The sequence below is a fragment of the Mucor velutinosus genome (genome assembly GCF_035048745.1).
Source record: "Mucor velutinosus strain NIH1002 chromosome Unknown tig00001567, whole genome shotgun sequence".
In the NCBI taxonomy this organism is placed as follows: Eukaryota; Fungi; Mucoromycota; class Mucoromycetes; order Mucorales; family Mucoraceae; genus Mucor; species Mucor velutinosus.
This window is the reverse complement of record NW_027041896.1, coordinates 147,673-164,430: the sequence shown is the minus strand read 5'-3', so window position 1 is coordinate 164,430 and position 16,758 is coordinate 147,673. Positions and strand designations below refer to the sequence as shown.

The 16,758-nt window shown below is 39.8% G+C and overlaps 4 protein-coding genes across 4 annotated transcripts; 3 read left to right on the top strand and 1 right to left on the bottom strand.

Moving 5' to 3' along the window:
- Positions 1 to 3,694: 3,694 nt before the first annotated feature.
- Positions 3,695 to 5,329, top strand: ATC70_011925 (uncharacterized protein; the record flags this gene model as incomplete). Its single annotated transcript, XM_064831109.1, has 3 exons — positions 3,695 to 4,081; positions 4,136 to 4,332; positions 4,381 to 5,329. The coding sequence occupies 3 exons, from the start codon at positions 3,695 to 3,697 to the stop codon at positions 5,327 to 5,329; spliced, it is 1,533 nt and encodes a 510-aa protein (XP_064687977.1).
- Positions 5,330 to 8,501: 3,172 nt separating this feature from the next.
- Positions 8,502 to 9,518, top strand: ATC70_011924 (uncharacterized protein; the record flags this gene model as incomplete). The annotated part of the gene is made up of 1 exon (XM_064831108.1): positions 8,502 to 9,518. One exon carries the CDS (start codon positions 8,502 to 8,504, stop codon positions 9,516 to 9,518), a length of 1,017 nt encoding a protein of 338 aa, XP_064687976.1.
- A 633-nt stretch (positions 9,519 to 10,151) lies between these two features.
- GPP1_2 (DL-glycerol-3-phosphatase) lies at positions 10,152 to 12,317 on the top strand (the record flags this gene model as incomplete). The annotated part of the gene is made up of 6 exons (XM_064831107.1): positions 10,152 to 10,590; positions 10,651 to 10,862; positions 10,930 to 11,113; positions 11,169 to 11,228; positions 11,279 to 11,949; positions 12,018 to 12,317. The coding sequence occupies 6 exons, from the start codon at positions 10,152 to 10,154 to the stop codon at positions 12,315 to 12,317; spliced, it is 1,866 nt and encodes a 621-aa protein (XP_064687975.1).
- A 181-nt stretch (positions 12,318 to 12,498) lies between these two features.
- Positions 12,499 to 16,186, bottom strand: ATC70_011922 (MaoC-like domain-containing protein; the record flags this gene model as incomplete). The annotated part of the gene is made up of 6 exons (XM_064831106.1): positions 12,499 to 14,319; positions 14,379 to 14,767; positions 14,834 to 14,999; positions 15,062 to 15,151; positions 15,234 to 16,083; positions 16,140 to 16,186. 6 exons carry the CDS (start codon positions 16,184 to 16,186, stop codon positions 12,499 to 12,501), a joined length of 3,363 nt encoding a protein of 1,120 aa, XP_064687974.1.
- Between the last annotated feature and the right edge of the window lie 572 nt (positions 16,187 to 16,758).

Below are 16,758 nucleotides of genomic sequence, written 5' to 3'. Positions count from 1 at the left end.
TAGCTTTGACGGAAGAACATTTGTCGGAATTGAAACCCACTTCCAGGGACGAAAGGCCATAGGCTACCACTCTCCAGGAACCAGGATATAGATTAGCCATTTGATGGCACCACTCATGTTCCTTCGTGCTGCTTGAATAAAGACCTCTCACTTCTACTATGCATCTCAGCTCATTCTCAGATCCTCTTATGTAATAAACGACGCCTAATACATTTGCCTCTCAGAGATGATCTATATCCTCAACAGATATCCACCAAAACTTAGTGTAAAAAAATAGGATAACTCTTGTCTTCATCAATAAATCTTTAGTTTTTGTGCTTGATCTTATTCAAATACGTCTTTATTTTCCTGTTTTTGTGGCGTCAACCATTTTTTATAAACAACGAATTATAGTCCATTCATTCTTTGTGCTACACAGTATTGCTCATTTAGTATCTCAAAACTTAACTTTAGATGCTCCTAACCTTAAAATTGAGAACAATTTTGTATCTTGAGAATTCAATAAGAAGCAAACGATAGCAACTCTAGAAAACAAAACATGTTGCAAATCAATAATGAGTGAAACGACATTGCAGATGCATATCTATTATTGTGTAAGGGTTTCAAGTACCAGATGTGCAATCCCTTCATATATTTGCTCAAAATCATATATTTTATGAGCTACAAGCAGAGGATATTCAAAACTTTTTTTATTATCCTATAATAACCATACCATTGTATAGAGAATTGAAAAAGAAACAAAAGTTACTAAGCTTCAAGCTCGGGTTGACTTAGTAAAATCAACCGGTACAGTTCCTCGAAATTTGACCATTTTCTTTATTTTTCCTCAATAATCATCCACATTACCATCAATAACCCCACATCAAACATTCCCTACTCTGACAAAGTACCCTCTACAACTTTCACTACACATACATCCCACATTTATATAGTAATATAAAAAGTTTTATTAGTAGCATGTACTCAAACTTATTCATTTTCTAAAATTACGGATTTCTCAACAACTATGCTACCTACGGAAATTTGGTTTGCACCATCATCATCAGGACATAAGCGGGATTCCAAATCGGAACACAAATTGAAAATCGGAGTTCAATAATTATATTAGCGATGAATTGGACTTATTTTTTTAATAATAAAATTGTGATCTTATAGATCTGTTAGGGTGCGGTAAAAATATGGACAGAGCTCTGCGTTGGAGCTATATATTCTATGCATAGTTGTATCAATTTACTTGTCGTTTATCAAATCAATATTTATGTTTTCATAAATACGTAGCCGCATTCACCCAGCCTTACAAGATTCAGTACTGCAAGAGGGCTAGATGAGCTTCATCGTTTATTTTAATTGAGCATGTGTGGATTGCATGAGACTTTGAAGAGAAACAAGCGACTGCGATACTTGCCTGCTGTGAGTTTCTATCTGTAAACCTATCCGCATTTATGCCTTAATTTCTTATGTCATTGATACATTCATAGCTAGATAATATAAATAAGCATGTCGCTTCAGACACGTATAAAAGCTTGCTGAAATTATTTCTCATCTACCGATATAAACGTTTATTACAGTACGTGCCATTTAGCGCAACATACTGTAGTAAGGCCTTCACAAGTTCGAACATGGAAGCTACTTATTTAAAATCATTCAGACATTACCTTTACAGTAAACTTAAGAGCTAAAGTAGTCTAAACATTTTCGCTAATACAAAGCTTTTCACTACTCTCCAAACCAAGGTCAATTTGATTTCAGTAAATAACTATTATCGTTAAGAAGGATTCAGCTCTGATCATTTCGGGAAGAGTTTCCTCATTATATTTAATATAGTATGATTTTAGAGGTCCTGATTTTTTGGTAGAACCACAATAGCTTAATAAGCGAGAAAATCAAATACGTTTTTGTCTGAATGAGTTTCTGGAGCTCTTTAAATATATATGACTATAGATATGATAGAGTTTCGAGTACAGTATCGAAGATTTTTTCTGATTGTTAAACTTTTCTATGCTACTACTACATCCCATCTACACCTGTCGTACAATCTAACTGATAAAAAACTGCATAAGTTTCAGGATAGCTACGTTGAATCATAGTATGCATTAAGTAGCATACCCAAAGATAGTAGTTTAATGCTTTGTTAGGACGCAGATGGATGTACATCGAAACTTACTAGTGAATTTATAATTTTACGTACTATTTGCTATAATGCTTCATTTGTTTTGGTCATTTTTGCCTCGATTTGTCTACGATTCAGTCTGACCTTGCTGTGAATGTCGTGCGGTGGCACATTGCATTACAAAATTTAATTTTCAAAGGATGTAATCTGTCGCTTCATTTTTTTCGAGATGCTACCCACCACAGTACAATTGCCGTCATCGAACCACTCATCAACACCACGCACCCGTATTATTGCTGCATTACATGTTGTCTGTCCTACAACGAAGCTCTTTGTAATTTGATTTAATGAACAGCCCACTATATGAAGTTGAGGCTTCAATGTTGTGATAAAGCAATCTTTGATCTTGTTATACAACTGCTTAACTCTTCAATTAGTTTAATATTCTTCAAAGGTAATTGCATGCTGTTCTAATTGTGGATTTAGAAGGAACGAGCATGCGAAATCTAGCTTTTTAGAGAGGAGCAAAGCTTTCATAATTGATACAGTTTTGATCGCCAGAGCATTCAAAGTACTTCAGAAAGTTAATCAATCAAATGATGCTGTTTTACGACTCATATAAATGTAGTAATCTGTATAATATTGATGGCCCAACGATCCATAACAAGTATGCATGTTAAATAATTGTAATGTTAGAAGTAAGTACTATCATGTTGTGCGTAAAGATAGGAAATTCGCCATATTTAAGCATTAGGTACGAGTAATTCATTCCAGTTAATACATTAAGCAAGCAGCACAAGAGTTTGTATCGCTCGGTGATGGGACTAATCTTGACGTTTTGGGAGATCAGAAGCCAGCATTAGAAGCTTTATGTAGTACTCGCTAGCGAGAGATAACTTGTGATTCACATATTTCTACGCAAACAAAGTTGATATGCGAAGCACAGATTGCACATTCGTGCTGTTAATCTTGTACCAGCAAAAGACCCTTGTTGGGAACTCAAAGGCTTTGGCATATCAATACAATGAGTACTCGTGCATGAGATAATAGAACATGCATCATACAAATATTATAATAAGGTTTTAAAAGGTAATAGGATGGTTACACGTTTCTCGTTATCAGGAATATATACTCAATGATAATGGTTATATTTGCGAAATAGGTAAATATTTTTGAATACACACAAGAATTAAAGTGATTGTAAAAGGCAAAGCGAGCACACGTGCGTCTAGGTTAATCTCAAAAAGAGAGCTCCGTGCTACCGTAACTCTGAAGGTCTGAAAGCCAGTCAGACAATACAATCTCACCCACGAGTAGCTTAGCGTTTCAAGCAGTTAAGGCTATTTTGAAGATAATCCCAATCAGAATCAATTGTGCGCACCATGCTAGATAGTTTATCTCCTCCACATCTCGGCAAAAAAGTAGACATGTCGTACTTGTCAATCTCTTCAAGATTCATGCCACCCGAATATCTCGATTTATTATATAAATACAGTCAACTGAATCATTACTATAGCCCCTTAATCTTGTAATAAAATACCCCACTCCCCTCTTTTGCCTTTTAATTTTTCTTTCTTCATAGCTATGTCGAAAACTATGATCAAGGAAATTGTACCTACCAACGAGAGTTTCAAGCAAAAGCCTGACATTGTTCAAGCTGAATTTGTTGATTCTACTGATCCCAGCTTTGATTCTGATCTCGAGAGAAAGAAGTCGTTTTCTCAAAAGCTCTCCTTAATCTTTGCAAGTATTGCATTAGGTTCCGATGGCTATCAAGCTAATATTATTGGTTCTGTGGAAGCCTGTCTCCAGAAAATATATGGAGCAGGTGTGCTTGCAAATGGTCTCTCTACTCGAGTAAGCAATGCCATGCTAATCGGTGATATTGTTGGTCAAGTCGGCTTTGGTGTTCTCATTGATCGGTTAGGCAGAAAGTTTGGTATCATTTCGTGTACAATGTTCGTTTGTTTGGTGAGTTGTTATCAATAATTTGAATTGTATTGCATGATTTAACCTTAAAAATAGGGCATTATATTGGCTACTGCTTCCAGTGGCGTGACCCCAACTGGTTTAATTTGGATGCTAATCATCGCCCGTGGTCTCACAGGTGTTGGTGTTGGTGGTGAATATCCTTGTTCAAGCGTAACCGCAGGTGAGGCTGCTGAAGAATCCGGCCGTAGTCGTGGAAAGTGGTTGATTCTTAGTGGCAATTTCATCATCGAGTAAGTTTCTCTAAGACAACATTGTAACATATACTGACTTTATTGTAGTGTTGGCTTTGTTGTGGCTACTATTGTACCTGCCATCTTACTAGCCATCTGTGGTGAAGGAGGGCTTGAAGTCGTTTGGCGTCTCTCTCTTGGTCTCGGCTTGTTGTTACCTCTCAATGTCCTGTACTTTCGCTTGAAAATGCTAAATTCCGAAATGTATACCAAGGAAGCACTTACCCGCAAGGTGCCCTATGTATTGATTTTCAAGAAGTATTGGCCCAAACTCTTGGTCACTGGTGGTATTTGGTTTCTCTATGATTTTGTATCATATTCATTTGGCATCTTTTCTGATACCATCTTAAGTGTTGCTGTACCTGGAAATTCTTTAATGCAAACCTTTCAATGGAACATCGTTTTGAATGTCTTTTACCCATTTGGTGCTGCAGCTGGTGCTTTATTTATTGATCGTCTTGGTCCTAAAAAGCTGATGGCTTCTGGTTTCTTTATCCAGGCTGTGATTGGTATCATTGTGGGTGCCTTGGCTCCTCAAATCATTTCAAATGCCTTTCCTGTATTTGTCATTTTGTATGGCTTCTTCTTATTCTTTGGTGAATTCGGTCCTGGCGACTGTACTATTCTTGTATCTGCTGAAATGTATCCTACCGCTATTCGTGGTACTATGTATGGTCTTTCTGCTGCCCTTGGAAAAGCCGGTGCTGCCATTGGTACTCAAGTATTCAAGCCAATTTTGGCTGCTCTAACAGAGACTACAGGCGATTCTCTTAGAGCACAAGGTTATCTGTTTATCATTGGGTCTTGCATCGGTTTATTGGGCTGTGCTTTGACTCTTTTGTTTATTCCCAATACATCAAAGAGTTCCAAAGAGCTGGATGACGAGTTTCGTCAACTACTCCAAGACAATGGTTATGATGTCAATCAGTTGGGTTATGGCCATCAAATTGAAAGCATAATGGAGACTGCAGAGCCCAAGCAACAGCAACAAAACTAAAGCAAGCAGCAGGCTCTTATTATATATTTATTTAGTGCATCATCATACTCAAAGGTTATTTAACAACACATATAAAGATTTCCTATTTTTAATCGCTGATTTGCACTGTGCTACTAAGAGTATTTGAGAGTATTGTGGTAACCTGAAATTGAAAGTTCACGGATACAAGCATCAGTGTCTATCTCTAAGAAATACACTGGGATACCTATGTGCGCATTTGATAAACAAATACAAATTATACATCTGTAGTAATTCAATGCTTACATGTTTATAGACAACACAGTGTACAACTCATTTCAGTATATATTACTAGCCGATCTATCTCGCTACGCTCGATATCGGCGTCGCCCTGTGGGCTCTCGCTAAAGACATTTTAAATCAGATATTATAACATTTGGGTATATCAATTAGATTTTATACAACCAATTATTAGTTAGTAAAAAAAAAAAAAGGCTATATCAGATCCAGGAGAAGAGGAGGTATCTCCTTCAGCATCCTTTTTGCTTACGCTGGCATCAAACAAAGCCTTTTATTGGGACAAGATGAAAGAAAATTCAAGTTTTATTATGCAGCATTTGTACATCACAATTGCCATTTTCTGATAATAGAATTGTCATAACATTCACTGCTGCTGATGCTCTTAATAAGATGGCGACATAAAGCTGGTCATAAGTAAATACAGAACTTGTGTAAGATCTACAGCGACTTTTTTGAGATATTGTCATTGCAAAAGACACCTTCATGAGGCAAAGCTCCCCAAAAAAAGTATTTGGGTTAAGCAATTGTCCTTTCAATTCCATGATCCCCATTTAATCAGCATCGCAATCATCATTGTCATCAACAGAAAGGCATTTAGGTCAGCCAGCAGCAATGCCGCCGCCAAAATTAATTTAAGCTCAATTTTTTTTTCCTGCTCAAGATTGGACAGATATTGTTATTTTTCGACTTTTTTAATCTATTTTATGACATCCGACTATATAGATTGTGATAATCACCCTACGCTTCCTAATACACTCTTGAAGTACTTTTCAAGGCACTTCCAATGGTGCCAAGTAAAATAGATGTTTTGACTGAAATTATTGAGCAATTCCAGAAAATATGAAATAAGGGTTTTGGCCAAAATGTCGAAATTTTGCATAAGAAAACCTCATAAAAGTGGTTTCAGAAGTCGCTTTGGGTTGAGAGGAACATTTTGATTCAATATATACCATAGTAAAAGTCTTCATTTTCAAGACGAAAAATGCGATCGTTTGATTTTCGATGAAAACCATGAGGTACCCCTCATGCTTTTTGGTCGATTTTTGGCCATGTTTTTTTTTGGCCCAAAAAGTTGAGCAAAGGTGTCAGAAAGTTGCTGCTAAAGTACAATTGTTTGGCGTCATTCCAGTGGCTCAGAAAGGTCTACATGTCAAGATATGAAGGCTTGAAAGCTGTCAAATTTGGTTATGTATTGCCTTATAGAGTTTTGAATGTTTTACAGTATATATATTAGATTCATTATATGATAATCGGGTGTACACATCTTGAGATACTCCGTATATGCATTTTGTGCATTTACTAAACTACAACTTTGAGCAATTTGGATGTGAGCAATGTAACGTACTTGAACTCGCTGTCTGGGCAATTCTCCATCTTAGTGTTTATATATCCTCTTTTCATGATTAATCGACGCGATTACCTATGCTACACCCAGTGTATGTCACACTGATAGCAAAAACTTAAGATGTTTCCCAATCCATAGCTTACAATACAAAGTACACGCTAAATTCTATGCATCTTCGAGGGTGTTATGGATTTGTATTACATAGGGAATTCTGTGTGCTTTGCGTAGGGACGATTGTAATAGCAATTTTTCATGCTACAAAATTAACATTAGAAGCAAAGTTTGTCTCTTGTAGAGAAGCTAGCATGGATCATGTAGTTCAGCCTATAGTTTCAGCCGTTTTTAATGCTTACCAGACGATGGAAGAGACTCTAAAAGAATCTTGATTGTGTTGGTCTTGAAATGGTACTTGAAACCAAAAGACTGCAGAACTTCAATTATGCTAAGCAGCTGTGGCTGGTGCATCTCGATTCCAGGAGCAAGTGTAATAACACCAATTAATCCAATTGTTCTTGAAAAAGAATATAAAAATGTGATTAATTTCACCATAGTGCCTCTCTCCTCTTAAACTAAATATACATCTTACATTATGATCTGCAATTTAATGTAGTTTATTTAGCAAACCCTTAAATACGCCTCCTCAGGAGCGGCTAAATTTGACATGGATTTTAGCATCAGCAGCAAAAAAAGCTCACAGAAAGAAATCCATTTATCCGCTTATAATGGGATTGACTGGCCCAAGCCTACGCTTTTCATGAGGAACTCCCAAATGCCTATTTTTATCCTTTTTTTCCTAAACAAAAACTATCAACGAGAATGAAATATGCTTGGCGATGCATCAGAAGCGTATTGATGTGGATCAGCCATCTGCCACTCTATAGATATTCCAAGGATGAAATATGAGCAATCTAATGCCAACAATCGCTACTAGTTGAGCCAGCAAAAAACAGATCACATAGCGTTTGACATGCTCATCCCCTTTATTGCAGTGTCATCAACATGGATCATATCTTGACAACACCAAAAGCTACGATGGCAATGTAATTTACCCGGTTCACACTCTATCTGAGTTTTCTCATGGATCTCTCGCCTGTTGACATGGTGAACGTTACGTTGTACCACATCAGAACATGAATGATCTTGTAGAAAAAAACCAATGAAATCGATTACTAAGGTTTATTTTCGAGTTTATCCATGGATTTAAACATCTTTTATCTATTTCGTTAGGTAGTTGCTTTCACCGTCAAACCAGTAATTTGAACATTATGCAGATAGATCAACAAACAAGCATACAGAATGCACATTTTTCAAAGCACCCTAAATAAAATGACTCAAAATAGTAAAAAGAAATATAGAAAAAATGTCCAAAATGGAAAAAAAGGACTGCTTGGAACAAGGTAATGTTTCCCTGGTTTCCATTTTATTAAAGATAAATGCTTTATTTGGTATATTTGATTTACATTTCTGTTCTTGTACTTCCATTTTTATTTTTCCCTTTCGTTGAATTATAAAATTTCTCTTTATTCATTCTCGCTCTTTTTCTTTCTTTCTTTTCTTACAATTTTCGATATGAACAATAACTCATCACCATCGATTGAAGTGTTTCTCCAACCACCTTCTCCTACATTGAACTCTTGCAAATTACCTTCAGTGAAATCACTCTTTCCAGTCAATGATGAACATGAACAACAACAACAACAACAACAGCAGCACCTACCAAGTATTCGAATAACTCAGGACCGCCAACATCAAAGAAACGGCAAGATCAAGCTCAACATCATCGAACCAACAATTGACACTTCATCTCTCTCAACAAGCCCAATGTCACCCTATCAATCAAGCCCCATCATGACTTTTTCATCTCCTTCTTCAACCACATCTTCTTTTTGTGGGTCTCCACTGATTTCACCTACTCAAGATGGCCCATTTTTACTACCTCCACCTGACGCTAATTCCCGTCGTTGCCGCTCTGTGTCAAATGCCTCTCAAACATCCTCGCCCTCTGCTTCGCCTTACGCTGCACCCTTCACATTTCGTTCTCTATCCGAGCCCCCTACATTGAATTTACCTCCTTCCTCTTCAAATAACGATGAAGATGATGATGAAGACAAACTCAAACAAGACTCATATCATCATCCTATCTTTGGCCCAAAGAGAAAACGTGGTAGACCACCAAACGCTACTCGCCCGGAGACAAAAAATGGAAGCAATTGGACATTCATCAAGCCTACAGTATGGGATGTTAAACAACAGCAACAGCAACAACAACAACAACAACAACAACAACAACAACAACAACAGCGATCGCCTTCGCCAAATTCATTTCAACAAAATACCCCTCAGTTTTTGACTGAAACCACAGCTGTTATGGCAGATGGCATCAACACATTTACAAGCACAAATATGGACATGGCTCTGAGTATACCCAAAAAGAAGAGGGGCCGTAAACCCAAGAAGCAGATGGCTGGTAATTCCTGCTTTGTCTGGCGAGATTTAACAGCACCACGTGGTGCTAATAAAAAATCTTTATTGTCTAAAAATAATACAACATCAACAACAGCAGGAACGTCGAGAACAAGCAACTAAGAAATGGAGGCAATGGCAGCAAACAGTCGAACGCTTTTACCTGCTAAACGGCCTGGTTCATAGCGATATATACTTTAGTTTTTATAATCATTATTTGAAATGCACTTTTTCTTTATTATTTCTCTTGGCTTACATGCATGTTTTGCAGAAAAAAAATAAAACTTACCTTAACCTCCTAGTGTCATAGATGGGTTGAGGCACATTAACCATGTAGTAAATTTATTTACATCATCCCTTGACCATTATCTGAATTTGAAGATTGGGATCGACGTCTACTACCATATATGGAAATTTAGTATTTTCTTATTTGGAAATTAAGATTAAGGCTGAGATCAGTCGATAAAAAGCAGGCATTCAGGCACAATGCGTAAAGTACGGGGGAGAAGTGGCATGCACACTACATGGAGTCGTAGAATTCGATATTGATGATCTACCCAAGATGGCAGAATCAAAAGATCTGAGTCCAGAACTCGTAAAGGCAAACAAACATAAATAAGGAGATGCCATGGTTTTACATCGGGTTAATGATGAGGCTTGATAAATCTGGACAAAAGTGATGTATATATAACTCAATAATTAAATCACTCATTTTTTCTCCTTTCTTTTCTGTTTTTCTCTTATAGAAAAAAAAACATGTTATCACTACAACGCATAGCAACAACCGCAAGAAGCAGTATATTTCCTCGAGCTCTTTTGGCTCAACAACGCCCGTATTCGTATCTCAACGCCAACGTCGCCCACCACCATGAACACTCAGACCCTCGACATGACAAGAACGTCCATGTCATGCACTCTCGAGGCGTCAATATTCTTCACGACCCGTTACTATCCAAGGGTACTGCTTTTAGTATCGCCGAGAGAGAGCGTCTCTCTATCCGTGGTCTTGTTCCTCCTCGCTGCCAAGAAATGGATAAACAGCTCTTGAGAGTTAAACGTAATCTTGATGCTTGTGAAACTCCACTTGCGAAATTTGTATTTTTGGCTGCATTACATGATAGAAATGAAACCTTGTATTACAAGATTATTATGGAGCATCTTGAAGAGCTAGCTGGTATTATCTATACACCAACAGGTATGGTATGGGTGTGAGGAGGTTGAGGGATATTTTTTGTTAACGTGCGCCTGCTTCTAGTTGGACTTGCAAGTCAAATGTCGCATTCCATTTACCGTCGCTCTCGTGGCATGTACTTTTCAAGTCAAGATCGTGGTCAGATGTCTGCTATGGTCTATAACTGGCCACATGATAAAGTCGATGTCATTGTAGTTACTGATGGATCAAGAGTGTTAGGGTTGGGTGATTTAGGAGCCAACGGTATGCAGATTCCAATTGGAAAATTAAGTTTGGTAAGGAGTCAATATATAACAAAAGTCGGTTTTGTTTGGGTGGTTTGGTAACCCTTCTAAACTGTAGTATGTCGCTGCTGGTGGCATCAGACCAAGAGCCGTATTGCCTGTCGTATTGGACGTAGGCACAAATAACCAAGACCTATTGAGCGATCCTCTGTATCTTGGTATGAGTCACCCTAGATTAGAAGGTGAAGAATACTACTCGTTCATTGATGAGTGGGTCACTGCAGTTACGAGTCGTTGGCCAGGTATTTATTTGTTTGCTGTAATTCAGGGATATACTTGCTGAACCTACCTGACTAGATGCCTTGATCCAATTCGAAGACTTCAAATACCCTCATGCTTATAACTTGCTCGCTAAATGTAATGTTTACTTGGAAAACAAACAAACAATAACTGACTGATTTGTCTAGATCGCAATCGTATAACATGCTTTAATGATGACATTCAGTCCACCTCGTCCATCACCTTGGCAGGCATACTGGCGTCGCTCAAGTCAAGAGGCATGTCGCAGGAAGACTTGTCTAATGAACGTATCATCTGCGTGGGAGCAGGATCAGCAGGTGTAGGCGTATGCGAGGGCATCATCGACTGCATGGTGGCTCAGGGACGCGTGAAGAGCAGAGAAGAGGCTTACTCAAAGATCTACATGCTTGATCAGTACGGATTATTGGGCAATCCAGGTGTAAATCCTCCTTCTGAAGAGGAGCATAGTCATCCATATCAACCTCGCACGACTAAATTGGACGATCGACAATATTGCTATGTCAAGCATGATCTCCGAGATCAAATGGGTTTAGAAGAACTTGTGAGAAAGGTCAAGCCTACAGTATTGTTGGGACTTACAGGCATTCGTGGTGTGTTCACAGAAGAAGCAGTTCGAGAAATGGCCAAACATCACGAGCGTCCTGTCATCTTCCCTTTGAGTAATCCTGATACGCATGCAGAATGTACTGCAGAAGAGGCATTCAAGTGGACAGAGGGTAGAGCCATCTTTGCCTCAGGAAGTCCTTTTAAGGATGTTCAGTTAGCTAATGGTAAAATTGGCAGAACTAATCAGTGCAATAATTCGTACAGTTTTCCCGTAAGTAGTCAGTCTGATGGGGCACATACTTGTTGATGACATGGTAATGTAACAACTGTTCTGATTAGGGCTTGGGATTGGGCATTACTGTATCGAGAGCAAGTAGAGTTACCCCAAACATGTTCCTGGAAACTGCTCGTACTATCGCTGATATGGCTACACCTTCACAATTGAAAGAGGGCATCTTATTTCCTGGGGTAAGCCACTTGAGAGAGGTTGCTCTTAATGTAGGTACCCGTGTCTGTGAAGTGGCATTCCAAGAAGGCTATGCCACCGCCATATTGGAGGAAGGAGAGATTTTGAGTGAAGTTGTTAGAAGTTCTGCTTATCAACCAGAGTATGTTCCCCTTGTATACAGAGATCATTGAATAAAGCCTTGTCCATTATTCTTCAAATGATGACCGCAGCGGCTAGAAATTGATACAAGAGACAGATGCTTTGGTAAAAGACATTGCTATCCTAAATAAACATTCAAAAATAGTACATGTCTTGATAGCCGTAGCTGTTTATTATAATAGTTACTTGAATAATATAGTTTTTTACAAGTGCTTAAAATTCAATCAATGGCACAGCAGCAGGACTCAACTCTACACTACTCTTAAAGTCGATCACGTTGGTAATGATCTTGTTACCAGGAGGGATCTGAGTGTGATCTCTTTCGGTCTTGCCCTCAGCACTGGAGGTAGACGAGGAGGTTTCAGGAGCTTCGCCGTTTACCATAGACAGTCTGCGCTGTGTCTTTTGGTTGTCCACCGTAACATAGGAGCCGTCTGTCGTATCAGTTTCACGCATGGCAATCATGAGCTTGGCCATCAAGGATTCAATCACGGATTCATCCGCCTTGCTTTCATCAGATAGCAAGTTGCGCAAATTAGCTTCAATGCTAGCTTCACCAGCATCGCCCTTCTCAACAGCAGATCGAACATCATCAATACTAAGGCGCGTGACACCTTGCGAGACGAGGCATGTGTGCAATGATTCGATGTTGACCTTGAACTTCTTCATGGGAGGTGGTGTCTTTTGTGATTGAATGTGGACCGACAGTTTACGCACAGAGGGCGATTGAGGATCAATGTATTCGGTCATGAAAGCCAATAGATCCTCCTTTTGAATCAGACGCAACTCCTTGATATCCGTGTCCACTTGATTGAATTCGTAGTAGCCTGAATGAATGTGTGTCCAGTACTTGCCGCCTTCTTGACCCAAATTCTTATCTTTTTCCAACTTTTTAGAAATTAAAGATTGCACTTGCGCCTTGTACTCCTCAGGTGTCATCTTTTCCAAAATAGATCGAAGCTTGGCCAAGAATTCCTCAATGCGGTTCTCAAGGTAGATTGTATCACGTTCACTTTGCAAAATGAAGCGCAGGCCCATGGAGCCTGTTTGCTTGCGAACACCGCTAAAGACCAGATAGCCCAACTGCTCTTTGGTACGCAACTGATCAAAGCAGGGTTCTTGTGCAATTTGCGCCAATAAACTCAATTTCGCTCTGAGTGCAGTCTGTGTGACATTACCGACTTGGATCAAGTATTCAATGCCTGAATTTACATTGTTGGGGTCTTCCACATCGCGACGATACACCCACTTGGATCCCTTGGGCAAGACCAGACTATGATGACCGTTCAATTGGCTGGGAAGCAATGATTTGGGGTTGAGGATCTTGAGTGTGTTCTTGAGCATGTCAGTGGCATCTTCCTTGTGCAAGTTACCGTGGACAAGGGCTTCAGCGTGCAACTGGGATAAAATTTCAGGGTAAAAGGATTGGATGTCTTCAGCAGTGATGTGGTCCAGCTCGGCCAATTTCTCAGCGTTTGTCCACATCTTGTCTTGTGTCAAGTAGGAGAGGTAATAGAGAGCGTGTTGATAAGGAGGCTCCAATGAAAAGTTCTTGTAGGAGCGACGCAATTGATCCTTGAGCAACTTGAAACGTTCGGGATCCACTTGGAAATCTCTCATTTTTTGGATCACCTTTTCCAGCAAGACGGGGAGCTTGTCATTGTAGCCACCCATGGCGAGCAGCATACCTTCCAGTTGGTTCTCGATATTATAGCAAAGACCAGCGACTTCGGCATCGTAAGCGTATTCGTTGAGAGAGTCCTTGAGTAAATCCGTGTACAATCGAGTCTTTACGCAGTTGGTGGGGGTAGCGTAAGCCAAGGGAGATCTAAACAAGATCCACACATTGGCTCTAGGAACCCAGAAGGTGTCGTCCTTCTTGTGCCACAAACGCAGCAGAGGTGTATTTTCAATCAATTCAGGTCGCTTTTGTGGTGTTTCAACTGGTTTCTTGTGTGTTTCGAAATTAGTGGGGATGAATGCGTTGTCAGCTGGCAGAGCCAAAGCCTCGTCCTCTTGCAAGTTGTTCAGAGACTATATATATATACAGAGTGTGAGTTCAAGGAACAAGACGACCTGCAAACAAAACATACCTCAATCAAGCCTGCATCAAAATCAACCACATTGTATTCAGTGCCATACCAGGTTTCCTTTTCAGTGTATTCGATGCCATTGGGAGGTGTTTGACTAGCGAGCATGATACGGAAGTTATCCGGGCGAATCCAATCCAGGTTGTCCTTGATGAGTTGAGCGTCGTAATTGCGAATCAAACTAGGGCCACTCAAAATGTAGGCTTCAGGATAGCCATGCTGCATCAATCCAGCCAAGCGAGACGTGTATTGCGAGGGAGGGTATTTCTCTTTGAAACGGAATGCAAGTGAAGCCAGTGATTGTACCTCTTCAAAAATACGAGATTGAACACCATCTTTTTTCAGGAGGTTGACGTATTTAAAGATGGTGAGAATGACATCTTGGTAGTGAGCTTAAAAGGGGGGAATGTGTGAGTGATTCAAGCTGACACGTGTGTAATACAAACAATTAAACATACTCAAGCCTTGTTCTGTAAGGTCCACACTGATACGCATGAATTCGAAGCCAATGCCACCGTGAATGGTGCCCACTTGCAAGTAATTTGCCCAGCCGTTCTTTTTGAGCAATGACAAAATGGAGCCACGTCCCTCATGGCCGATCAAATGCGAAAGATACCTACCAGGCTAAGGAGAGCGAAAGAGCAATCACTATGAGTAAGCGCCCATACATAGCAATTTGCACTTACTTGAACAGCATATAGTGGTCTTTGATCTGGGAAAGGAAAAGTCATCTCCAAAGAACGCACATCTTTGACAGGCTTTACAAATATTTGTTTCTGTAAGGGAGAGGAAGAACAAAATTTAAAGTTAGACACTAAACTAGTGCTCACACACACACACACACACAAAACCACTTACCATGAGCTCGTTTTTGGTCAATGGATGGCCAGGGAAACTAGGAGGCTCGATGCCCTTATTACGCACATCCTTAAACTTCTCCACAGCCCAGTGGGTCAATTCATCCAGAGACTCTCGTCCGAGTATACACAATTTCATAATGTTGGCAGAATAGTAATTGTCGTGAAACTTGAGCAATTCAGCACGGATATCTTGCCCATTCTTCTTGGGGTTTTCGTACAGCGTTTCCAAATTGCCCGTACCAAAATGACAATAGGGATGGCTGGGGTTACTGAGTGATTTCTCCAATTGAAACATGCGCCAACTGTCCTGCTGTCTGTTCTTTTTGTGCTCTGAGTCCACTGCCTTGAGCTCTCTTTCAGTGCAACTATCTGAAAACAAGGGGCTGATGAAAAACTGGGCAAATCGATCCAAAGCACCTTCCAAATGCTCTTGGCCGACTTCAAAGTAGTAGTTGGTGTCTTCTACGCCTGTGAACGCATTGGAGAAACCAGAATGCTCAGACAGGTATTGGTTGTAGTCGTTTTCCTTGGGGTACTTTTCAGTGCCCATGAACAAGAGATGTTCGCAAAAGTGAGCCAAACCCTGGAGATCAACGGGATCACTGATATGTCCCACATGGACATCCAATGCAGCGCTGGATTTGTCTGTATCTTTGTCATGAACCAGGAGCACCTGGAGATCGTTGGAGGCCAGTTTGATGAGACGGTAATCACGGTCGTCGTTATCCGACTTTTCTAATGTGCGAGTGTAGGTCCAGTAGCTACCATGGGTTCCTTCGAGTTCCCAATCAGCAGCGTTTGTTGTTGTGGATGTCATCAAGGTTCGGATTAAAGTAGGTTTGGTGTATCTAATTGAACAAACGTGAGTTAATCGCTGCAGTACATTCAGAAAGCAGCATCTTACATTTTATGTTTAAAACTAAAAGTAAAAGAACGAAAGAGGTTTATCATTCAATAAAGCCCTTTTTTATTTTAAAAGAGAGAAAAAAAAAATAGACACGCAACACATTCCAAAATCCCACATCTCCCTTTACATCTTGTATAATTTAGAGTGGATCCCGTACGACTTTCAAGCCCAAAAATGACCTAAAACAAAGTACAGTCCGTGTGATTACATTCACCTACCTTGTTGTTGGACAGCGCAGCATGAATAGTTACCTTTTGGGCGCGTGGCCTCGCTTGCTGTGTGTGTGTGTGTGTGTAGGCGTGTGCTTGACTCTGGGCTGCTAGATGGACGACATAGCTTTACATCTTGACACGTCATGAGCCCTATGGAGTAGTGAATAGTCTATCTACATCAGGCAGTGGCGATAAAATGAAAACATGCCCTTCTACTGGATGCCCTGCTTGGAATCCCATCATGATGGTGTCCTACTTGTATGATGGATATACATCATTTCAGGAGCAAAACACCAAATGGCAGTGCCTCACTGATAACACAGACCTGTTGAATAGCCGCATTTGCTTTTTTTTTTTTTTTTTTTTTTTTGTTTGTCCTGCTCTCTTTCGCCTCTTTGTACCTA